Consider the following 24,725-nt stretch of genomic DNA (forward strand, 5'->3'; position numbering starts at 1 on the left):
AGGATATCAGTGTATGGAGTTCTTAATTGTTGTAGGGTTCATGCCATGAATTATCATTCATAATTTATTTAGCAGACTTCATGTAGTTCTGATAGTTCTTTCACATTTCTGTAATAGAAACGTTCCTATGAGTTATTGGGACTGGCCTGTGCTGCCTTCTGTTCTCCCACTCAGGGTTCAGACTGCTTCCTCTGGGGCACCCACATTTTCCCAGACAAACTCAGACACTGTTATCAAGGTCACCACCCCTCATCTCTGCAATTCTGCTCTAATTATGATGAATGGCCAGCGTCTAGTTTCTCCTGACTCTGATGCTCTGCCGTGGAGCAGAAGACCCAGGTCTGCAGACTGGAAGTCTACCTTAGTTTCCGGTGACATTACTGAGCATAAGCTAGTCATGATTTTATGAGTTCCCAGTCAAGTCAGTAGGGCCTTTAATGCACAGAGTCCCAACCTGGAGAGAGAAAGTGGGAGCAATTGTGTCGTTTTTTGCTAGAGTGCAGTGTGCAAAAACTTTCTTTTAATGCTTTTTGATGAGGAAAATTGGCCCTCAGCTAACATATGTTTCCAATCTTCCTCTTTTTCCTTCATCCCCAATGTCTCAGTACATAGTTGTATATCCTAGTTGTAGATCCTTCGAGTTCCTCTAGGTGGAATGCCACCACAACATGGCTTGCCAAGTGGTGTGTAGGTATTCACCCAGGATCCCCATTGGTGAACCCAGGGCCATGGAAGTGGGGTGCGAGAATTTAACTACTCGTCCAGGTGTCCAGTCCCCAAACACTTTCTTGCTAGAACTCTACTGCTGAGGTTTCCTTAATAGAGAAGAGTGCAGAGCTGTGGGAGGCAGTGGGCCTGGCTGCCAGGATGGTCAGGAAGGAATTGTCTCCTGGAGGTGAGCACCGTGAGGGGTGGAAATCTTTTCAGCAGGGCAGCTGGAGGCAGAGAGCTGCCTGGGAAGTGCTGACAGGCAGAGAAAGACATGGAGGTGAGACATGTCTGCCCTGGGTGTTTCCTGGGGACTGAGTCCTGAGACTGGACTGTGCTCTGGGCTCTAAGTAATTGTTATAGAGAGGAGGGGCTGAATGGGGGACTCTTCCACTGCTCTCTCCTCCTCCCTCCCCACCATCAAGTATTCTTTCCATTTGTCAATGCAAACATTTAATAGCGAGACTGTCATCCTCCCAAGTTTGCAAATAAAGGAGAATTCCTGTGGGTAGATGGTAGCACATATAGAGATTGACTGAGTATTGTCAAAGATGTATTCTTGATTAAAACTTTATTGATAAATGTCTTACACTGAATATTAGGCTAATGACTTTCTGATAGAATGACCCATATAATAATGGTCACATTTGCCAGAGCGTTTCTGTGTATAGTCGCTTGGATTTGATAAAATGTGTTCTCAGTGATTATTCCATTTAAGTTCATGGAAAGTGCAAAAGTTCAGATGATAAATGCCACACTGCAAAGAGTAATTAACTTTTTTCCCCCAATTATTTTTATGAGGTCGTAGTGGTTTATAATATTGTGTAATTTCAGGTGTACATTATTATTGATCATTTTCTTTATAAACTGCAAGAGTAATTTACATTTTGATGGAGGTAGAAAAATCTGTCTGCTCATTCTGTTCAGTTACCTTCAGAAGGTATTTATACCATGATTTTAAATCAAGTGACTTCAGTAATCTTTTCTTCGAATATGGGCTAATCTTTAGGGCAAAAGTCACGTTATTTTAGTGAACATTTTGTGTGCAGTTTTGTATAATTCACTGTTCAAAACAAGAAGCGGATCCTCCTCACGTTGAAAATGAGAACACTGGTCCACAGTCCTGTGGGGACTGGCGTGGTGAAGGGTTTAGGAGAAGGACTCTGGGTGTGATGGTATGCATGGGTTGCTCCATCTCTTGGCCGCTGTGAATAGTGCTGCTGTGAACATGGGTGTTTATTAGCTATCTTTAAGCAAGCAAATCTTGTTTTTTTCTTTTAGTGCTTGTATGGTTTAATTTTTTACATTTAGATCTCTGATCCATTTGAGAGTTATTCTAGATGCTGGTGTGAGGAGTGGATCCAATTTTCTCTTTTGCCCAAATAACTACCTAGTTGTTCTAACTCCGTCCATTAAAGTTTATTGTTTCCCAGCGGTGTGCGATGCCACCTTTACCATTTAATTAGGCCTCGTATGGAATTTCAGTTCTGTCCTTTGTTCTGCCTGTCCCACACACACCATGGCACACAGTTTTAGAGCATACAGTCGTCCCTCAGTATCCAAGGGGGATGGGTTCCAGGATGCACGTGGATCTCAAAATCCGCAGCTGTTCAATGCCTTGTATAAAATGACAAAGTATTTGCATATAACCTTTGCGCATCCTCCCTTCTCTACGTTTTAAATTATCCCTAGATTACTTATAACACTTAATACAATGCAAATGCTATAGTCGTTAATACTGTAGTTATTGTTTAGGGAATAATGACCAAAAAAGTCAGTAGGATGCTACCATCGCTGGCTTGTCGATCCCCATTGGTTGAATCCATGGGGGATACGGAAAGTGGATTGTACTTTAATATCTACTTGGGGGGGGGGTCTCTGATAGGCTGGAGAGTAGAGAGCCTTTCCCTGGGGAGAGAGATGTCCTTCCATCCCTTACCAAGACCATGCTAGGAATGGAGAGGAGGGATTGGATGGCTTGGAGGAGGGAAGGAGTTCATTCTGATCTCCAAGACTTTGGAGGGGATTCATTTGTCCTGAGGAAGAGACCTCATTTTCCTGGATTTGGTCAGACTCAGTCCTGGCATACATTTGTTGTGTACTGAATGATGCTGACTGAACAAAAGAGAAGAGAGAAGTTGGATATTTCCGCTCTAGATGTGGACGTTTATTAAGGCTCTGGAAAGCCTCCTGGAGCTGGCCTCTGCCACAGAGAAAAAGAGTGAGTCACAGGGCACGGGGGGTGTCTCATTCTGACCCCACTCTTAGAAGCATCTCAATGTTCTCCTTACCCAGGACAAGAAGCTGGAAACCCTGGTGAAGACTGCTGGAGGAGTCCCCATCCTATTTCCACAGGAGACGATGCCCTGGGCCTCATGGTGACACAAGGGGGCCTCCGGTGTCCCCCTGTGGGTGATGAGAGGAATGGACATGAAGTCAGGCCTCCCCATTCCTGCTACCCTAAGGCTCAGCCCTCAGAGAAGATAGGGACAGGTGGGCTCCTTCAATGTGGGGTGTGTGTGAGATGGGAGGTTGTTGGAGCTCAGAAATCAAGCTTCTGGATCTTTCCATTGCTGGCCTCCCTTCTGACAGTGGTTACTGTCTCTAGCTCAACCCAAGTCAAGGTACCTTCCCCTTCCTCAGGACAAGGCTGCACACGTGTACGTTTGTGTCTAGTACTCCTCACCTCCCCCAGAGACAAGATTGATGGGAAAAAGCCCCACATCGCTCAGGTCTGGGGCCCAGGCTGAGGCTGTGGGGATGTAGTCTGTTTGGACTGGTCAGTACCGCCCAGGCCTGTCTGCTTTGGGCCATGTTGGCAGATGCTTGGGGCCTTAGCAGGAAGGTATATATCCTTTTCCTCGGGTTCCCCACACAAATCTGTGTTTGGAAGATTTAGGAATTGAAGCGATTGTTGCATGCCTGATCCCTCAGCATTCTCAGCCACACATCCTGGAGTATGTCTGTTCTATCATACAGGCCAACCAGGCCCACCCCGCCACAGTGCACTTGGCCCCAGGACTCGGTCTGTTCTGGGTCTGAGGCAGAGCACTGGCCTCACCACTCGGTTCAGTCTGGCTCTATTTTCCAGCTGGCAGGAAGAGTGCAGACCCTCAGGGACTCTTGGGAAGAACTCATCCTCTGCTCCCACCACTACCTGGACACTGCTGCTTCCTCCTCCATGGTCCCAAAATAGGGTGGAGCCCGCATGATGTGAGAAAGCCAGCTGGGCTGGGGAACCAGAGGGTCAGGTAGGTGGGTGTCATTCAGGTTGTTCTGCTGATCATATTCAGGTTGGCGGATGGCTCTGAGCACAGATATGCGCTGCTGGGTGCTGTCCAGCCTCCTGATGTTGTGGGTCCCCAGGATGACATTTATAGGGCTGCAAAGGAAAGGTGGTCTAGATGTAGGTATGAGCCTCAGGAACTTGGTCCACCAGCTCTGCAGGGCAGGAGGACAGCCCAGGATGGTGAGGCTAAAGCTGTGGGAATTGAGGGGATGGGAGGGCTCTGGGGCTGAGCTGTCTGTGCCCTCTGTTTCTTCAAAGCCCCGAGGTGGGGATGGTGGGGGACATAGGGACTGTGAGTTTTACTTTGCCTAAAATAAATTGAGAGATAGCTTGAAATCATATTTTGGGCCCCAGTGCATCCCTTCCGTTTCCCTTGTCGCTCTTTTTGGTCATGTCCTTCTTTTCTCCTCATTTACACTGGCCTGTTCCATGTCCCCAAGACCTACCTGGTCCCTTTGTCACCCCTTCATTGATAGAGGCCTGCTTTCAGATGGTCCCTCTCTTGAACTCTTCTGGGCCTGTGTTATTGGCCGCCCAGGAAGCTCCTTAGTTCTTCACCTTCCACAGCAGCCAGCTTCTATCAGCACAATGTCTTCTCGTACCAGGATCCCCCCCACAAGTGCCTGGACCCACTGGAGTCTGGGTCAGAAGATATGCCATGTAGGGATGGGAATGGGGCCTGGCCTCTTAGTAACTGATTATCTCCCCTGGAAGGAAACATTCAGTACTTATGTCTGTGTTCTCGGAACCCATGATGTGGGTACCAGCTTGGTGCTCCAGAAATGCTAGAAGATGGGAGGCAGGAGAGATGATGCAGAGTAAAGAGGAGTTTGGGATTGCAGGGGTCTGCTTCACAATTTGGGAGAGCAGTCCAGGGTTCTTCAGGGAACACTGCTGACTCCCCATCCCAGACCTCAACTCCTTCCACCTCCCCCAAAGGAGGAGAAGAACCTTTACTCCAGGCATGGCCAGCTTCTGCCTCCGTTGCTGAGGAGAGATGTCTGCTTTTGGATGGAAGCCTGCTTGAGAGGCCTCTTCCTGATGTTTCAGGTACTTTCTTTTTCAGCGACCTTCCCAGATCTTGCTGAGTCCAGCTCACGGTCAGCTCATGACCAGCATGGGACTGGTCTTAAGATTCTAGATGTGAGCTGATGGGACTGTTATTGCTGTCTCCTTATCTCCTAAGCTCTGACACTTGGGTGGCAGAATGATGCCAGAGGCTATTGCAAGAGTTTTATGTACACTAACTAATTTAACTCTTATAGGAGGTCTATGAGGTAGGCATGAAATGATTCCTATCTTATGGTGAGGAACCTGAGGAACTGTAAATTCAAATAACTTGCCCCACGATCCTGAGGTAGGAAGTGCCTAGGCAGGCTCGCGCATGGTCTACGAGAGGGGTTGTGTCTCTGAGGTTGGGGACAGTCACTCACCTCCCCTCGCCCTGGGGGGTTGATAAAGGCCATGAGGAGCAGGAGGGGGTGCATCTTCCTAGGAAGGCTGCCCAGTGAGTTGCTGCTGGTGCTTCCTCCTGCCAGACTTTTAGCCCCTGAGACAGGAAGGAAGCGTGGTGGTGGCAGACAGAATTCACAGTCCCATTCTCCTGCTGGTGTGATAGGTTTCATCACTCAGCTGTCCAGGACGCTTGCACCCTAACTGCCAGTGATCTGAGCAAGAGAGAGTCATCCCAGCCAGCACCACGATCCTCCCCACAACCACTGAGTCAGTGCTGGCAGCAGAAGTAGGGAACCCAGGGCGATAGAAAGGGTTCTTGGGGCCTGTGTCCCAGAACCCTAAACCCACCAAATTCATTAATTTCCCAACAACTCATGGAAAATGGTGGCTGCCTATGTCCTCTGTTTCCTCATTTCTGGGATTAGAGCTCAGTCATTTGGACTTTCAGTTTTTCCACAAGAATATTAGTTTCCTGGATTCCTTACTCATTTATACTCGGTAACGCATGGAGAAGGGTCAAAGATACACGGGTGTGGTGTTAGGTGGGATGTGGCGAGGATGCCAGGAACAAGTTGAAGGAAACAAAAAAGGCAAGGGGAAGCCTGCCTGCCTTCACCCTCTGACCCTTGGTCACCCTGCTGAGATCCTAGGTGCTCCCACTTCTTGTTTATTTATTTATTTTATTTATTTTTATTTTATTGAGGTCACAGTGGTTTATAACATTATGTAAATTTCAGGTGTACATCATTATCGTTTGGCTTCTGTAGAGACTGCATTGTATTCACCACCAAAAGTCTAGTTTCCATCTGTCACCATACATATGTGCCCTTTCACCCCTTTTGGCCTCAGCCCACCCACTTTCCCTCTGATGACCAGCAATCTGTTCTTTGTATGTATGTGTTTGTTTTTTAATCTTCCACATATGAGTGAAATTATACGGTATTTGTTTTTGTCTCTCTGACTTATTTCGCTTAGCAAAATACCCTTGAGGTCCACCCACGTTGTTGAAAATGGCAAGATTTTGTCTTTTTTATGGCTGAGTATTATTCCATTGTGTGTGTATATATATATACCACATCTTCTTTATCCATTCATGCACTGATAGACACTTAGATTTCTTCCAGGTCTTGGTTATTGTGAATAAACTGCAATGAACATAGGGGTCCATATATGATTTTGAATTAGTGTTTTCATGTTTTTTGGGAGAATACCCAGAAGTGGAATCACTGGATGATATGAAATTTCTGTTTTTAATTTTTTGAGCACTCTCCATACTGTTTTCCATAGTGGCTGTACCAATTTGCATTTCCACCAACAGTGTAAGAGTGTTCCAATTAATCTGTATCTTCTCCACCACTTGTTATTTCTTGTCTTTTTAATAATAACCATTCTGAAGTGTGTGAGGTGATATCTCAGTGTAATTTTGATTTGCATTTCCCCAATTATTAGTGATGTTGAAGATCTTTTCATATGTCTGTTGGCCATCTCTGTATCTTCTTTGGAGAAATTTCTGTTCATATTCTCTGACCAGTTTTTGATTGACCTGTTTGTTTTTTCTTTGTTGAGTTGTATGAGTTCATTATATGTTTTGGAAATTAACCCCCATGGGATATACGACTTGCAAGTATTTTCTCCCTGTTGGTTAGTTGTCTTTTTGTTTTGTTGATGGTTTCCTTTGCCATGCAGAAGCTTTTTAGTTTGTTGTTGTCCCATGTGTTTATTTTTTCTTGTATTTCCCTTGCCTGAGGAGACACGATATTGAACAAGATACTGCTAAGACCCATGTCAAAGAGTGTATTGCCTATGTTTTCTTCTATGGGTTTTTGGGTTTCAGCTCTTACATTCAAGTCTTTAATCCATTTCAAGTTAATTTTTGTATATGGTGTAAGATAATGATCTGCTTTCATTCTTTTGCACGTGGCTGTCCAGTTTTCTCAACACCATTTAGTGAAGAGACTTTCCTTTCTCTATTGTACGTTCTTGGCTCCTTTGTCAAAAATTGGCTGTCCTCCCAATTCTTTCTAGAAGTTGTCCATGGAGAATGGAATGTATGAGAGTAGATAGGGATATGTATATTTTTGAATGTTTTTATTTTCTATTTTAATAAAAAATTGTAATATCAGATCAAATATGAGTGAGAAATGTTTCACAACATCCATAGCTGGTTACATCTACTTTGGGCTGTTTTATTACATTTCCGTCAGTTACAACTTTTTTCTCCTCTAGGATGTTGGGACATTAAGGTCGTGTGCTTCCAACCTCATTCCTGGGCCCCCTAAGCTGCCGACAATGCAAATCTTCTGGGCAGGCTGATGCTGGGTCACTTCCTCTCCCTCCCTCTGATGCTGCTGTAGTCAGAAGCCAATCTTGTTGCTCTTGGCTTTGTAGGAGAGCAGTGTACTACTGAGCCATTCCAGACGTCCTCAGGGCTGCCTTAATGTCATTCTCAGAAGGACGTTTTGGGAGCTCCTTGAGAAGTTTCTCCTGATGAGCCTGTGATGTTTTATGGAGTGTCAGTGCTGGGAGAAGGCTGTGCCCACGTCAGTGTCTTCCCACAACACGTGTTTGCTTGGAGTGAGACACTTTCTTTTAAGAATTGGCCTGTGCTGTTGTCCTTGTAGGAAACAGCAGGTGACATAGGACATTCAGTGACATCTGCATACAGTCTTTCTTCCCCTCAGAGTAGTCAGTGGGAAAAAGGGGCCTAGACCCTGGATGTGGCAGAGAACAATTTGAAAAATGATGCAAGACCCTCAGTGTTTCCCGGCAGAAAACCTTACTTCTGAGCTAGAGCTGCTGAGCCTGTGGCTCTGGTTAAAAGTAGAAAGATGTGGAGGTGGACATGTTCCCTAAGACCCTCTTCTACAAACGCTCAGGCAGTCCAATTATTCGAGATAGGAGAGTGGTAATACACATTGTGATATGTTCATGGGATGAAATGCTGTCCAGCTGTTAGAAAGCATCGTGTTTTAGAAGACTGCTCAGTGGTATGGAGTGGTGTGTTTCATCTTATATAAAGTGGAAAAAGTAGACTGTAGAACGGTGTATACAATTTGATACCCATTCTGTTAAAGTGAAAGACATGAACCAGGACAAACATTTTATGTGACTCTTATTTTCACCTTTATATTATCCAATTTTTTTCTATAATGGAAATATATTAGCTTTGTAGGCAGAAACAAATTTAGAGCGCATGATTCCTATAAACAGCAAACACTATTAAGCATCATGGTAGCCACGAGCTAGCAGTTTAGTGAAACGATTTCTTTTTCTTCCTGGGGACACAGGTGAACCACATTGTGCTGCCTCACTTGAGGTTAGGTGTGGCTGTGTGACTGTTGCCACAAATCAGATGTGAGTGGAAATGTGGGTACCTTCCAGACCTGGCCATAAACACAGTCCTGTACCTGACCATGTAGATTCCTTCCCTTCCAGGGTTTGATGCAGGTGAACACTGGGAATATGGATGCTATCTTTAGGGAACTGAACCTGGTCCCTTAATCACAGGTTGACCTTGTAATTATTGTCCAAACTGCGACACTTGAGAGTAAGAGGGGGCACTACTCACCAGGAAATTCATTTTGGACTGTATGTGAGCCAGAAATAAGACTTCTACTGAGTTAGTCAGTGAAATGCTAGAGTTTATCAGTTAGATAGTTAGGGTTATCTTAACTAACACATAGATCATCTTACTGAAGCCTACCATTTTCTGAATTGTAATGTTTATAAAAATAAAATTATTTCAGTAATAATACCGTTTAAAATATAGAATAAATTGAAAAATAGAAAGAAGAAAAATGTCAGCCTTAATCTTACCACCCAGCTGACCACTGTTAACAAATGCTTTTCCATGTAGATTTTTTCTATGTATATTTTCATATAGTTGTGATCATAATATATTTAGTTTTTAATGCTATAATTTAAATTATTCAACATAAAATTTCCCTCATTTTATTAAAAACATATTATTGTATATCATTTTATGATCTCATTCATATTTAATAAATAGGCTTTTAAGTTACCTAAAAAATACAGAAAAATTACGAAGATGAATATGTAGGAGAAATAAAACCTAAAAGGCACATACCCGTATGAGCAAAGATACGATTATAGTACATACTGACATGTAACTACTTTTGACTTAAACATATGTGGTGAACCTTATTCCATGTGACAAAATGTAATTCAATCTCAAAACTTTAAACTCTCCATGGTGTTCAATGGTATAAAACTTTTCAAAAATGAATTCCCAAGTTGGTGCTGAACAATGATGGTTCGGAAGATTTCACTTTCACTTCACCAAATCTATAAGGAATAACCTTGTCCACTTTTCTCAGTGTGGTTGATGGCTAGGTGAAAGACTCCTTTTTTTCGTTTAAAGCCTTTATGTACAAGGTGTGAAAATGCCATTTTCTCAGTGACCATACTGAATGTAAGCATCATTAGTTTTGTAAATATTTCCTGACTATATAAAAATAAAATTATTAATATTTCCATTAGCATTGATTAATTAGTGAGATTTTAGTTTTTTTCCAAATGTTTATTAGTTTTTTTAATAACATGCCTATTAATGTTCTCACCCTAGTTTCCTAGATCCATGGATAATGCAGATGTTAAGAGCTCAAGAATCCATAATGCACATGCGCCATATTTTACCATTTTCCTATTTTGGACATTAATACTGATTCCAATATGGAGTCCATTATTAAATAATAGTGTGATGAACATCTTCATGAATAACCCACACATGCGCACATACATACACACACACATACTTTAGACCTCACATAGGAATCAGTCCCAGAAGAAAAATCACTAGATGAAGAGAGAGAAATAGATGTAAACTGACTTTGAAACCATTTTAAGGAAACAGATACCATCAAGAGCACCCCAGTCTTCCTGATGCTACAGGCATTATTAGGTAATCGTTTTCCTTCCTAACGTGTGTCATTCTACGTCAAATGCTCCTGTCAGATGTGAGGGGGAACTGACCCACCAGGCACTGTCGTTCAAAGCCACATGCCCATGTCCCTGGTGGCAGATATCTCTGGCTACTCTGTCCCTGGCTCTGGCTTACACCCTGGGGCTCCGTGGGGCTCCTCATGGCTGACTTTCTGGGGTCTCTAATTCTGTAGTGTGACGGCTTCTCCTAAGAGTGTCTATTTCTACTGCTGTGGCCTGAAGTGGTACCCTGGCTCGTGAACCTTCTACTATTCACTTGCTCATCTCTGCACATGCATTCAGCTCTTCCCTCCCCTGTGCTTCTGCCGGTGCTGTGAGCCCCAGGTGAGGCTTGGCAGATGGACATGGGGACAGTCATGAATGAAAAATAAGCTTTTGTTTGCCTTTCATCCTAGTTTTCAAAGTGTTGGATTTTGCTTTTCATTTCCATGTGATTTATTTGTTATTCTTTCCAATGAAGTTCCTTTTCTTTTAGATGTTGGTCCCAGTTGATTCAGCGTTTGTCCACCTGTCATGAATTGGTTGTGTTCTGTCACATCCAATTCACTGGTGGTGCTATTTGAAGGATACACCATCCTAAAATAAGGCCTTATGGGTCATAATTGTTGATGCAAATAATCCATAACCCATCTCCTGAGAAGCATGGTCACCTCATGGCTATAGTCCATTTCACAACTAAGAACATACAGGAAGTGTGACAGGAATACAATTTTTTTCCTAGTCACAAGGATATGTTGTGCTGCAGTTTAACACATACGTAGCAGGTCAACTTGACCTTCGTCCTCTGGGAAAAAGAGCTTATCTTGAAAGAAGTGCTGGTGTTGGCGTCAGAGAAAGGGAGACATTCATCCCTGTCTTTAAAGAGTGCATTCTCTGCTTTGGGGAAATGTTTGAAGCAGATGTACAGTGTGTGTTTGGTGGATCATAAGTTAGGCTGCTCTGGGAAAAACAAGTTTTAGGCTGAATCACGGCTAAACCAGAATGACTTCCCCATAAGCTTCAATATGTAAAAAGTTATTATTATTCCTATTATTTTCATCATAATGAAGGGTCTTGCAATTGAAATGTGGCATTTTGTGGGTTTGTGGACTGAGGCTCAGGCCTTCTACATGTAAATAAATAAAAATAAGACTGCCCAGGTGTCTCTTCCCTTTCTTCCTCACCTCCAGACACGGAATCCACTGAGCACAGATTGGGAACCTCAGGACCCCTGGGTCTCCCAGTCTCTTCAAATTTCGCATTGCCCTCTGGAACCAAACAAGATCACTCATGTGAAACTGTAATGTGCAATATAGATAAAATACAGAGAATTAATTGTTTTCAAGGCAAGATTTCTTGTGGATTCCAAATACAGATCCATCTGCCAAACTGACCTGCCTGGGGGAAGGGGAGGAACCGGGAGAATTTAGAGGAAATTTCCCCTCACTATAAGTTTCCCAGTATCACGAATAGAGCCTGTTATGTGCCTGGCACAAAGAGAGAGATCAACAGTTGATGTATTGATGGATGGCCAGGTGGTACTTTCCAGCCCAGCAGCCCTGGAGCTCTCAGGCTCACAAAGCTGCCACAATCCAGGTTGCCAGCAGGGGGCGTCAGGACTGAGGCTGCAGAGTGACTCCACAGGACATAATGGCTGAGGCCCCGGGGGATGCTGGGCTGGCTGGAGGACCCGAACTGTCTCTGCTCAGGTGGGAAGTGGGGACTGGCTCCTCTGATAGGCATCAGGTGGGCTGGCAGCTCAGGCATGACAGGGACAAGCCATAGGAGGGGAATTCACATGGGGCTTTTGGAACTCTGTTAGGGAGGTGAGAGAGAAGCTGGCTCAAAACAGGGTGGGCTGGAAGGGAAAGAAGCTGGTGGCCAGGGCAGGCAGAAGGAAAACAAGGGTGAAAGTGGGATAGTCAGCCAGGGAGGAAGGTTGACTGAGCTCAGTGCTGGACCCAGGGCAGGGCAGGCAATGGGACCAGAGTGAGGCTGGGGACCATCATGGGATCATCTGAGCCTCTGAAGCTGCAGATGGTCCTGGCTGTGGGAGAAGCTGCCTCACTGGAGAGAGAGGCCCTGGATATGAGAAACTCAGTGCCCAAGCCCTGGCTCCTGGCCTTCTAGGTCTCTGAAGTTAGTCCCCTTCCACTAACCTAAGCCTCTCTCTGCCGAATTCTTGGGGGGTTGGTGATGGTGGTTGGGTTAGAGAAGGTAAGAATTTTCTAAGGCCCAGGGAGGAACACATTTTGGGGAAGAAGTTTGTCCTTTTATAATGGGCAGCCTTCAGATTCAGCCCTTGCAGAGGGCCAAGCACCAAAGGGTATGAGTGAGAAACTATACAGCATGGGGTTTAGGGGGAAGGAGGGCTGGAGGAGAAAGGAGGAAGTGCTTCATTGTTCTCTTGATCCAGGACAGGAAGTGTGAGACCTTCATGAAGACTGCAGGAGGGGTCCCGCTGTTTTGTCCATAGGAGGAAATACCCTGAGCCATGTTTTCACAGACGAAGGGGCTCCTGGAGTCCCCCTGAGGGCAGAGAGGAAGGACAGAGCTGGCCTCCTCGGGGTCCTGCCCTTCCCACGACCCCAGGGCTCGGTGGTCTCTATTACGGGTTGCCTGGGAGAGCAGGGCCAGAGCAGTCTTTGTCACCTCCTTTTTCCCAGGGCTCCAGCCTGGCTCTGACTATTCTTTGCAGCTCCACCGAGGCCAGTCCTCAGGGAAATTCTCTCCAATCCTCAGGGAAATTCTGTTGAGAACTCTTCTGTGGGATGACTGTTCCTTAGCCTGCAGCCCTGATCTGCTAGGGGTAAAAACTAAAGACTGGATTCGGGGAGCCAGGCTTCCCAAGCTCTCAGGCTGAGGCATGAAGATATGGCCACTCCCATCCCCCAGAGCTCCCTGTTTCCTCTCTCCCAGGGCCTGTCTAGGTGCATGCTGGAGACCTTACCTTGAAGCTGTTCTTCATCTTCTTCAGATCCCCTACACAAATCTGGGCAGCCCCGCTGTAATAGCTGTGGAAGAGGGATTCACACTCCTGATCCTTCTGAATCGTCAGCTCCACCTCCTGCAGAGTGATTGCTAAAGTGCTATTAAGACTTTCCCCCAGCTGGACACACTACACACCTGTCTGGGCCTTACCTGGGCCTGGCCCCTGGGAATGCTGAGGGGCCTCACAGCTGCAGTCTGCTTGGCCTTTCTCTCCAGCTGATGGGAAGAGGCAAGAAAGTCCAGCTCAGCCGCGGCCTCCTAGGCCTGGATCCACGATGAAGCCGCACTGACTTCCCTCTCCCATGAGCCACTGGGACTAGTCAGGTGGCCGGGATGGGAAGGAGGGGAGGGACAGGTAGCAGTGGGAGGGGAAGCAATCTGGACCCAGGAGAGCAAGAGCAGTAGGGAGGTTCCCTTACCTTTAGTAACATGATGTTGTTGGAGATCTTCTTAGGATTATAGTGTGGGTGGGGGATGGCTTCTTACCGGGATGTCCTGCTGGGTCCTCTCCTGCTCCTTAATGTTGTGGACCTCTAGGGTCACATTGAGTGAGCTGCACAGAAAGTGGAGTGGGGATGTAGAGTGCGGGGAGTCACAGGAGATCCAGCCCTGGAGCCCTGAAGTGTGGGTGACAGCCGGGGCAGGGCAGGGCTGCAGCTAGGGGAAATCGAAGTGACAGGAGGGCTGGGCGCTGAGTGACTCTATGCCCTGTACTTCTCAATGACACTGAGAGGAGGGCTTCTGGAAGCTTTCTCTTGCCCTCAGGCAATATTGTGAAAGTACTCTGAGTTTGCATTTTGACCCTAATGCATACTTTCATTCTCCACAGCTGCTTTATTTGGCCAGTGTGGTCTCTCTGCTCAACTGGGCCACTTGTTCTCACCTCTGACCCTCTGACCCCAAAACTTACCTGTCCTATTTCTCACTTTCCATCACCCAGTCATGCTCTCAGTTGGCTCCTCTCATGACCTCTAGTGTCCTTAGGTTACCAGGAGCTGGGGTAGCTCCCCTGGGCTGCAGGCCCTGGGCAGAGGACCCTGTAGGGGTTTCAGGAGGTATCTGTTGTCTGTGGCCCCCTCACCTTCCCCAGCAGTGAGCAGCTGTGAGAACAATATCCTTTCCCACGAGGACACTGCTACACCTGTTCAGCATCTCCTCAACAAGAAACCTTATCAATGCCATGTAGGGGTGTGATAGGGGCCTGGCCTCATGTCCTCCAATGATGATTCCTGAAAGAAAAGACTGGAAGATGGGCTTTCTGGGAGTGGCTGTGGTCAGGAGGGAAGGCTTTGGAAGATGGGGCCTACAGTGCCCTGCTGACACCGGGGGACAGTCCTCCCAGGTTCTCCTTGCAGCAGAATAACCTTTTCTGAATGTGAGGCCTCCGAATGCCCTGTGAGACAAGGGGGGACAGTGCTCGTTGTCCCTGTCCTACTTCAGACCTTGCATGGAGGAGATAAGAGCTATCTTTAGGATGGTGGAGCCTCAGGGGACTGTGGACAGGGCTCCCCTGACGCCTTCTCTCTCAGTGAATCTCCCCACCCCTCTGAGCCTCTGCTAATGTCCCAGCTGGTGCCTGTATCTAATAATCTGTCCATGAGTTTATGGTGCGGGATTTTCTAAAATCCTCATGTCCGAGGGTCTAACCCCTCCTAGGATCTCAGGAAACATTTTCGGGCTGCATGAATGACTGGCCTTCACTTAACTTTAGGCTGAGGTTTGTTGGGGATCGTGATAGTGGGATTGAAGGCCATTGTCATGTGGGGAGGTCACTGTGGGGAGCAGCAGAAGGCCTGGGAAGGCAGGGGGAGATGGGGCTGAAAACGGGGTCTCTGGGCCTCTGGCAGAGCCACGGCAACAGGGGAGCCCTGCATGTAGTCATCCAGCCCCTTCTGAGATCCCTGGGGTCCTCTCCTGGGCAGGGGTGAGGTGGTGAGGGTTCTGAGAAGTGAAACTGATTCTTAAGCTGGACATGGACAGGTCCCACTACTGCAGTCGGTTTATCTGATCTGTCCTTTCCTGAGGGATTTTAATTACTTGTCTTTGTAGCTTCATATCCTCTGCCAAATGCCTTCCTGTGAACAGCCACATCCCAGGTGATAAGAGAGAGGCTCACAGACTAAATCTTTTAGTGAACACCATTCATTCCTGCCATCCTTGTTGAGTGTCTATGCAGCAGTGGACTTCTTAGTGTAGATTTGGGATGGGAGCTGGGGTCTAGAAAGTTCTTGGGCTCAAATTGAGGAATATCCCTCTCTGTGCTAGGCAGAAGGGTCAGGAGTCCAGAGGGTTTTGTGAGATGGGCTGGTGACTCTGGAATGGGGATGGTCACTCACCTGTCCCAGGCTCGGGGGGCAGAAGAAAGGCCAACTAGAGCAGGAGTCGCTGCATCTTCCCTGGAGGTCTGCCTAGGTCAGAGCTGATAGTGTTTCTTCCTTTCAGACACGGCCCCCGAGGAGAAGGCAGGGGTGTGGCTCAGGGCCTCACAGACCTCTGAGACCTGTGCTCCTGGTTTTCTTGTGTCGTCTGCAAGATAGTTTGTCAAAGTTCTCTGGCTTGGGATAGGTGACAGTAGCACTGTCACCACACTTGCACTCCCAGTGCTGAGTCACAGGTGAAAGCAAGAAGAAAGAACAGGAAAGCCAAGCCTCTGCTGCAGCCAGCAGAGGAGCTGGACCTCAGAAGCCCCTCGGTGACTGAATCTACAATGTCTCCATTTCTCAGCTCTTGGCCCTTTTTACATCCTGATGAAGTCATGAACATTTATTTAGCAAGTTAGGTCCAATGAGAAAGATGGCTCCTGTCCTTGAGAAGATGGCAGTTGGCTGGAGTAGACTGAGAATCTGTGGTTAGAATACAGGCTGGTAAGGGCTGTGGTGGGGGTCTGCTTGTTGGTGTGAGATAAGGCTGGACCTGCCTTAGGAGCATGCAGAGCTGGACACACCCAGACACCCTAAATGGTAACCCCACTTCCTATCTGACCATCAGCCCACCCTTGTATTTTTGAAATATTGGGAAACATCTTAAATGTAAATATTCTGTGATAAAGAGAGCTTCTCTTATCCTACCATTTTTTTTTTTTAGGGAGATTAGCCCTGAGCTAGGATCTGCTGCTAATGCTCCTCTTTTCGTTGAGGAAGACTGGCCCTGAGCTAACATCCATGCCCATCTTCCTCTACAGCATGGCTTGATAAGTGGTATGTAGGTTTGCACCTGGGATCCAAACAGGTGAACCCCGGGCCGCCAGAGCAGAACATCTGAATTTAACTGCTGCTCCACGGGGCTGGCTCCTCTTATCCCACCATTTTGACCAAGTCCTCACTTGGTATTTGTTGGACCAAAATAAACTATTATTGGATTCATTTGAATTGAGTGGTCTGACTGATTTATACTTGGATCATTTAGCATGCCTGGACCTGAGGTGGGGACCATTCCACCCAAATCATAGTGCCTGTTTATTGGCAGGTGTTTCTCCTCTAGGAATGTGGGCCACTGTTGCCAGGTGATAGAGAAATGGATCCTGATCATCCTAATAATTACTACCCACCAAGTATTCTCTGTCCAGTGACCAGTGAACCACAGCATTGATGTCCCTGGGCCTAACAATTAAGGGCATTTGCAAACAGATTATCCCAATGCTCTCACCAGTGTGACGATAGATGAAAGAGTAATGGAAAGGAAGGCATTATGAGCTTTAAACAGCCCAGTCCCAATTCTGTTAAGCAACAACATCTTATGAAGACATAGAAAAAGAGGAGAAGGTGACATGCTTAAGCATTAATGATGATAGTTTCTGGGTGGTGGGAGTCTCAGTAATTTTAATGTTCTTATTGATATGTTCTGCATTTAACTATCTTTCTATGATGACCATGTATTACTTTTCTACCCAACACACATTTTCCCATAGTCAAAGCACAGTCATCAATGGCAAACATTCAGCAGACCACTTTTTCTTTCCAGTCTAGCCTATGCTAAGGTGGATGTTTTAAAAATGAATTTACCTTTTGAGTCCATTCTTAGATAGAAGATTTGAGATTGTTGAAAAATAGAAGCAAAATTTACTCAGTAAACTCCAGGCTATAGGACATTTTGGAGAATAAAGGAGGAATCAATGATTTCCACTCTAGAGATGGAAGTTTATTTAGTCCCTGGCCATCTCCCCTCCACCTGGCTCTTCCCAGGCAGTTCTGGCCTCTGCCCCAGAGAAGTTGTATGGATCAATCCTGGGTGACCTGAGTCTGGTCGCTGCTGCATGAAGTATTGTGCTTTTTATCCAGGGCAGAAAGCTTGAGATCCTGGTGAAGACACGTGGGGGCTCCCCACTGGGGTGTGCATAGGAGACAATGCCCTGGGCCACATTGTTACAAACGAAGGGGCCCCCGGAGTCCCCCTGTGGACAGAGAAGAAAGAAGTCTCAGTCAAGCACCTCTGGTCCCATCCTTCTCAGCATCGTTTTCTCCCTGGTGCACTACTGCTCTCCTAGGGCCCAGTTGTTCAGAGGGATAGTGGCTGAGTGGTCAGCATTCACCTTGGCTCTGAGTGTCAGGGGGGTTGGTAGATCCTCTGTGATCTACCTGCACCATGAACCTGTGTCCTTGCTGTGTCTTCTCTCCAGCTCAACCCAGTCCCAGGCCCTCCTCTTGTCCCATTGACAAAGTCCAAGAGATTGGCTGGAGAGAGACGCCAGGGCTCCAAATGCTGGGAACAGCATGCCTCCACCCATGATTTGACCCAGGCCAGCTATTGGTTTTGGGTGGGAGAAGGCATGGCTGTGTCACCCCAGCATCACTGTGTCCCTGGGGCAAGGCTGGGAAGATCCTTGTCTCCTTACACTTGAGGTGGCCTTCTTGTACTTAGGGTTCCCCACACACAGCTGAATGGAGTTGTGGTAGTTTTTGAAGAGGTCCTTGCACTTCTGCTCATTCTGCACTTCTAGATCCACCTCCTGGAGTGTGTTTGCCTTTTCACCATTTGCCAGTTGTCCCCAGCCTGCCACACTGCACACCATCCCTGGCTTCACCCAGTCCCGGCTGTGCGGCAGGGCGATGGTCTTCACAGCCCAGTTGAGTTGAGCCTTGTTTTGCAGCTGGTGAGAAAGGTGAGAGATGGCAGTTCAGGTCCCGCCCTCCCAGTGGGCTCAGACTCAGGGGTGAAGTTGCCTGTACCCCCTGCCTGGAGTCTCCCCAGTCCCCTTCTATTGCACTGACCCAGTAGAGCAGACAGGTTGGAGGAGAGGATGGGACTGAGACCCTGAATGAGCTGTCTGCTCCCTCATGACCTGTGTGAGTGCACCTGAAAGTCAGCAAGATGGTACCTTCAGTAGCATGATGTCGTTGACCTTTGAATAATCATTATAACCCTTGTGAGGGAAGGTTTTGAGCACAGGAATGACCTGCTGGCTCTTTTCCACTTGTCTGATATTGTGAGCCCCGAGGATGACACTTATTTTTCTGTAAAGAAAAGGTAGATTGGGTCAGCCACAGGAGCTCCAGGTCAGTCTCTGAAAGGCAGGTTGAAGTTCCAGCCTAAGGCACACCTGCAGCTGAGTCAGATAGGGAGGAAGGGAAAAGTGGAGTGTTGACTTTCTTTGCTGTGCAGCAGTGACCCAGCCTTGTTCTTCAGCAGCATGTCTGTCACCCAGGCCTCGGTCCACACACTCCACCCCTGAATCCCACACTCACTGTGTCCTGGTCTGAGCAGATCAGATTGCTCCTCTGATTAGTCATTGGCTCTGTGTCCTCAGGGACCTTCCTGAGTTACAGGCCAAGGGACCATACCAGGGGTCCCAGGAAGACAAAGACTCATTTGTTCTCCTCACCTTCCATTGCAGTGAGCTGCTGTCAGCACAAAGTTGTCTCGCACCAGGAACCCACCACATCTAATGCAGACTTCTTTGCCTTTGTAGGAAAGTACAGATGCCATGTAGGGCCGGGAGTGTGGTCTGGGCTCTCTGCCCCATATGATCTTCCCTGAAAGGGAAAATTGCCATGGATCTCTGTGTTCATGGACAACAGAGGACTGGCACTGCCTGGTGGCCTAAACCCATGGGATGTTCAGAGGCTGGGGTGGTTGTAGTGTCCTCAGGGACCCAACACAATGAGAGGTGGCTGCAGGCTTCAGAGGACAGCTGGCGGGCTTGCAGCATGACTTGTTTCCTGGCTTAGTTCTCAGTTTCCTCCTGTAGAGAGGAGGCACTCAGCCCTTGTTCTGGAGCAAACACAGTTCATATACCTGTTAAGGGGACTGTCCTAGAAGACCTGGAAATTACTTCCTCTGACCTACTTGATTGCTTCTTTCTTCCTGAGCTTCTCAGACCCATGTATCCTGCTTACTTCCAGAATGGGTCTAGTCTCACTTGAATATTTTGAGCTCATGGAGCAGAATACTCTGGCTTCTTTCTCCCCCATCCTGGGTCAGGCACATAGTACATACCTCAGAGACACTTGTTGGCTGTATGAATGAACAGTCCTCAAGTCTGCTTTGGTCAGCAGCTGGAGAGGAGCAGTTTAATGCATCCTGAAGTCCAGCACCATTTATCTTTCTTAGGCTCACAGAGGGCAGAATACAAAGGATGAGACATCAGAGTGAGATGGGGAAATGGGCTGGAGGGGCCTGGCTGGGAGCTAGTCTCCACTAGGGTGGTGGGAGGAGTGGTGAGGCACTCTGATGGCTCCTCTAGGTTTTGGATATCTGTCCTGGTAGAGTTGAGTGGCTAATTAGAAGGGGGACAAGGTGAAAGTGACACCTAGGGAACTGAGTAGTAGCTGGCTTGTCTATTCTTGATCCTGACAATAGCTCCTTGGGTAGATAATCACATGTAGCTTTGGAGAATGGGGCTTATTTCAGCTTTCCCTTCCACCAGAATCATGTACTATCCTAATACTAAATCATTTTCTATGCAGCAAGGACGTGACCCTTGGAAGGGAGACGACACTCCAGATGTCCTTGGGAGTAGTTTTCTTTGCTGTAATTTCTCTGCATTGCATGCCCAGTGACAGATATGGGGATCAGCAAATTTCTGGGGAAGGACTGAGGCAAGGCAGGATCATAATGCCAGCCTCACTGGGACACTGTGGAAGTGTCAGTGTTGGAATAAGCCAGGATTCTGAGGATCTCCAGGGGCACTTACCTCCTTCAGGCCTGGAGGGTAGGAGATTGGCCAAGAAGAACAGAAGCAGCAGCATCTTCTCCGAAAGGCTGACCATGTCTGAAGTGGTGTGTGCCTTCTCTTTCCAGGCTTTTCAATCCTAGAGGTGAAGGAAGAAGGGGCTGGTTCAGTGACCACCAATTTCCTCCCAGTTCTATTGATTCTCAAGATTAGAGCTTTCATCATATCTCTCTTTCCCTGACAGAAAAGGAGTTGTGTGGTGAGGGTTTTGCAAGAACCACTTTCTTAGGCCATTGATAGCATGACCACATTCACCAGGAGAAAGTACTGGACACTTTGAATGCAGATGGAGCTTTGGGAGCCTTTGGCATTAGCCAGCAATGATGTTCCTTTCCTTAAGTGAGATCCTCCAAAAACATGAATGTTACCCCACCAGGCCTTGAATTTGTGACTAGGTCACTGTCTACTTCCTAAAATAGCATGCATCTATGCAATCCTACTCCTTGTTGAGCTTCCATTTTTTGACAGCCCAAGAGGTTCTTTTTGTTTTTATTTTTGTTTTATTTTTGGTCTAAATGCCAAAGTACCAAGCTCTGGTCTCTTGTAAAACACACCAGCCAAGAGCCTAGTCATCCATCAACTGCTTGGTAGTTTCAGGCAACTGCAAACTGTTGGGGATGAGGGTGAGGAGCAGAGATTGGGGATGAAGTGCAGATGGGGCATTGACAAGAGTACTAGGAACAGAAGGTAATGACAGAACAGGAGAGTTTGAGAGGAGGGGTTTGACAGAGAAATTCACTTGAGTTCCCTGTGTGGTCCCAGGTTGTCCTGATAAAGCTAATGTTGTTCTCAACTTCTTGATATTTCAAAGGTTTAAAAGACCCCAGTATTAAAGGAGTTGGGGACATGCAGATAGAGACTGAAAGAAGAGAAAAAAAGCTTTGCCACTCAGAGTTTCTGTGGTCACTACTGTCCTGTCTGGCCCAAGTAACCTGGTGCCCCAGTGAAGACCATGATATAGGCAAAAGTTCTGCCCCCAAGGCTTCCTGTCCCTGGTGAAGAACCTGGCATGGCTGCTCTCAGAGTTGTCAGCACACAGGTGCTTGAGGGTTGTCAGCTCTTGAATGGGAAAGTTCCATGGCATGATGCTACTAAGAATACAAGCAATAGGCTTGACAGTTTATTTTTCTTTGTTCTTAAATAATTTAATATATATATCAGAAGACTTCTGAAGTTTTATCTCAAACTGGGCATAATGCTTATGCTACTTTTGCATCTGTTGGATCAGTCATCACTCAGAAGGTGGAACATGTCAGGTATCTTCTCATTTTCATTGTCTATCCCAGATGTGACTGTTGCTTTCAGGGGTTATCACTGTTCTCCTACCTTTAATGACTTACACCTCCTCCCCACACTCATTTTGGAAACCACGGTACGTTCAGCAATGGTGTAGTGATTTATTAATTAAATGTGTGTTAACAAGTTGGGTCATGAAGTACCTATTAATGTGTATGAAGTTTTGGAAGCATAGAAAATCGAACACGATAGAATGTAATTTTGGCCAAAGCAGGTTTTTATCATTTGAGTGCATCTTGTCACATAGACTCATGAGAGTTTTCACAATTTCCATCGCTTGTTTCTTGTACATTTGGCTGTGTTATCACTTTATTCTGATTGTAACTTTCCTCTGAGCTATTGGCACACTATGTATGGTTACACATCCACCCAACCAATGACTCATTCTCCTGTTCTATCAGGGTTACCCATGGATCCAGATCATATCAGCAGGCAGTTGCCTCTTTCTGCTCTCCTTCTGCCCCTCTCTGCCCCCTGTCTCATCTGACCCACACCTAGCTGATCATGACTCTGCTGCTCTGACCAAGGGCAGAAGGCACCTGTGCCTGGGCTTAGCCATTGTGACTGGAGAGAGGCCTGGCCACTCTTGTAAGGTTATTGTTAATAAGCTTGCAATTGCTTTAGAACTTTTCAGTGAATAGAAAAAGAAAATGAAGTAGGGAAATGAACAGAGTGTCAGAGCTGTGTGGGGAACTGCATACACTATATGTGTAATGGGAGTCCTGGATGGAGAGGAGAGAGAGAGAAAGGAGCAGAAAAATATTTGAATAAATAATGGTTGAAAATTTCTCAATTTTGGTGACAAAATGCCCAAGCAAACAAAGACTATTAATGTACACACCCAAGAAGCTCAGTGAACTCCGAGTAAGATAAAGTATCATAGAAGAATGGGCAAGATTTCCTCCTTTCCGCCTTGCCTTCTATCCTGGATCTCGTCTCTTTTGCAGCCCAGCCCTCTCTTCAGAGAGCACTTCTGGCTCATTCTTCCCACAACTGCTGCTTCTTCTATGTCATGTTAACAGGGGAGAGTTACTGGGATGGAGCCACTTCTGGGTCTGTGACATCAACCAGACATGATGCCTCTTCTGCTTGACCTAGAACCCAGAGGAAAATGTAGCTCTAACAATGCCATGCATGTGCAGAGGGGATCGCTGCCCACTTTCTCCAAATAGCATCTTCTACCATGAGAGCTTAAGTTTTTTTTGTATTACGAGAGATTCTTTTTAAAAATTAATTTTAAAATGGTGGTGAAATATACATAACGTAAAATTTAGCTATTAACCACTTTTAAGAGTACAGTTCAGTGACATTAAATATATTTACATTATTGTGCAACCATCACTACTATCCATCTCCAGGACTTTTTTTTCTTCCCAAATTGAAACTCTGAACCTATGAAACAGTAGTTCCCTCGTCTCCTCTTTCCTTAATCCCAGGAAATCACCATTCTACTTTGTATCTCCATAATTTGCAAGAAATTTTTATGTAAAAGCAAGAGCCTTGAGCATAGCCACATCTTAAACATTACCCCTTGTTTATTCCTAATTTCTCTTTCTGCTACTTCATTGTTAGTGTATAGAAACACAACCATTTTTTTTTTAAAGATTTTATTTCTTTCCTTTTTCTCCCCAAAGCCCCCTGGCACATAGTTGTATATTCTTTGTTGTGGGTCCTTCTAGTTGTGGCATGTGGGACGCTGCCTCAGCGTGGTTTGATGAGCAGTACCATGTCTGCGCCCAGGATTTGAACCAACGAAACACTGGGCCGCCTGCAGCGGAGCGCTTGAGCTTAACCACTCGGCCACAGGGCCAGCCCCTAACCCTTATTTATCAATTGGACCTTATTAGGCAGTAGGCCAAGTCTAGGCAAGCAGAGATTTGGAGAAAAGTGGAAGGGACAGACGAAGAGGTTGGGAGGGGGCAAGCAATGGCCCACAAGCCTACCTGAATTCATCCTTCTGCTCTGACCACCATGAGGAAGTCCAGGTTCCTTCTAACTTCTCCTGAATGTGTTCAGGTGGGATAGAGAGGCCTGGCTCTCCATACTTTTGGATATTTTTGAAGATAAAGAGAGAGATGAGAAGAAAATTTCTTCATCTGAATGGGGCATTGATGTCATCAGGGACAACTGAGCAGTGCTTGAAGCCTAGTGAGGGATTCTGTTCTTGTTTCTAAGGAAAGAACAGCCCCAGTGAAGAGTGACTGTCTCCATCTGGGCTCTGCTCCTCTGCCCTTTCTACACAACTCACTGTCCTGAGAAGGAGGAATATAAGTGTCATTGCCTCCAGAAACCTTGCCCCTAGTCCTGATCCTCAGTGGAGCTACTCATTAGGGTGCAGGTGGGCATCTTCCTCCACTTGTCTGGTCTCCTTCACTACCTGACAGATTAGTTTGGCATGAGGTATGAGAAAGCTCACTTTGAGGCTGGGTCTAGGAGGTCCCGGCCTTGGGCTCTGAGGAGAATTCTGGAAACCAGAGGACAGGTCTTGTGGCCAGAAGGCAGAGTGTTTAGAACCTGGGGTAATCTGTGGAGGTGGATGTGGTGGGGAAGGGAGCCCTCTGTCAGGACTGCTACACACTGAGATGGGGCTTCTGGCTTCTTTGTGCAGCATGGTGGCCTTGTGGCATGGCCTGGGTCCCTCCTTAGTTCTCCCTGTTGTCATGAGGAGCTCAACTCTGGTCTGTATCAAGCAGGCTTCACATACATCATATGGGGAAAGGATCTGTCTTCAAGGTAGACTGTCCGGAAGACCTGGAAAACGCTTTCTCGTGCCTATGCTGGCTGCTTCTTTGTTCCTGGCTGTCTTACACCCCTGTGTCCTGCTCCCTTCCAGGATGAGGCTGGTCTCTAAGACCTGAATATTTTGAACTGATTGGG

General features: G+C 46.6%; 2 protein-coding genes across 2 annotated transcripts; both read right to left on the reverse strand.

Moving 5' to 3' along the window:
* Nucleotides 1-11,728: 11,728 nt before the first annotated feature.
* LOC103561056 (granzyme H) lies at nucleotides 11,729-15,915 on the reverse strand. Its single transcript, XM_008535452.2, is given in 7 exon segments — nucleotides 11,729-12,922; nucleotides 13,344-13,489; nucleotides 13,492-13,600; nucleotides 13,804-13,864; nucleotides 13,866-13,937; nucleotides 14,466-14,613; nucleotides 15,721-15,915. Coding segments are annotated over 7 exon segments (780 nt in total). The 5' UTR covers nucleotides 15,776-15,915; the 3' UTR covers nucleotides 11,729-12,733.
* Nucleotides 15,916-17,507: 1,592 nt separating this feature from the next.
* On the reverse strand, nucleotides 17,508-20,592 carry LOC103561061 (mast cell protease 8-like). The gene is made up of 5 exons (XM_070617221.1): nucleotides 20,514-20,592; nucleotides 19,203-19,353; nucleotides 18,699-18,834; nucleotides 18,216-18,470; nucleotides 17,508-17,774 (listed from the first exon to the last, which is right to left on the reverse strand). The coding sequence occupies exons 1-5, from the start codon at nucleotides 20,587-20,589 to the stop codon at nucleotides 17,526-17,528; spliced, it is 867 nt and encodes a 288-aa protein (XP_070473322.1). The 5' UTR covers nucleotides 20,590-20,592; the 3' UTR covers nucleotides 17,508-17,525.
* Nucleotides 20,593-24,725: the final 4,133 nt, after the last annotated feature.

This window comes from Equus przewalskii, chromosome 1 (genome assembly GCF_037783145.1).
Source record: "Equus przewalskii isolate Varuska chromosome 1, EquPr2, whole genome shotgun sequence".
In the NCBI taxonomy this organism is placed as follows: domain Eukaryota; kingdom Metazoa; phylum Chordata; class Mammalia; order Perissodactyla; family Equidae; genus Equus; species Equus przewalskii.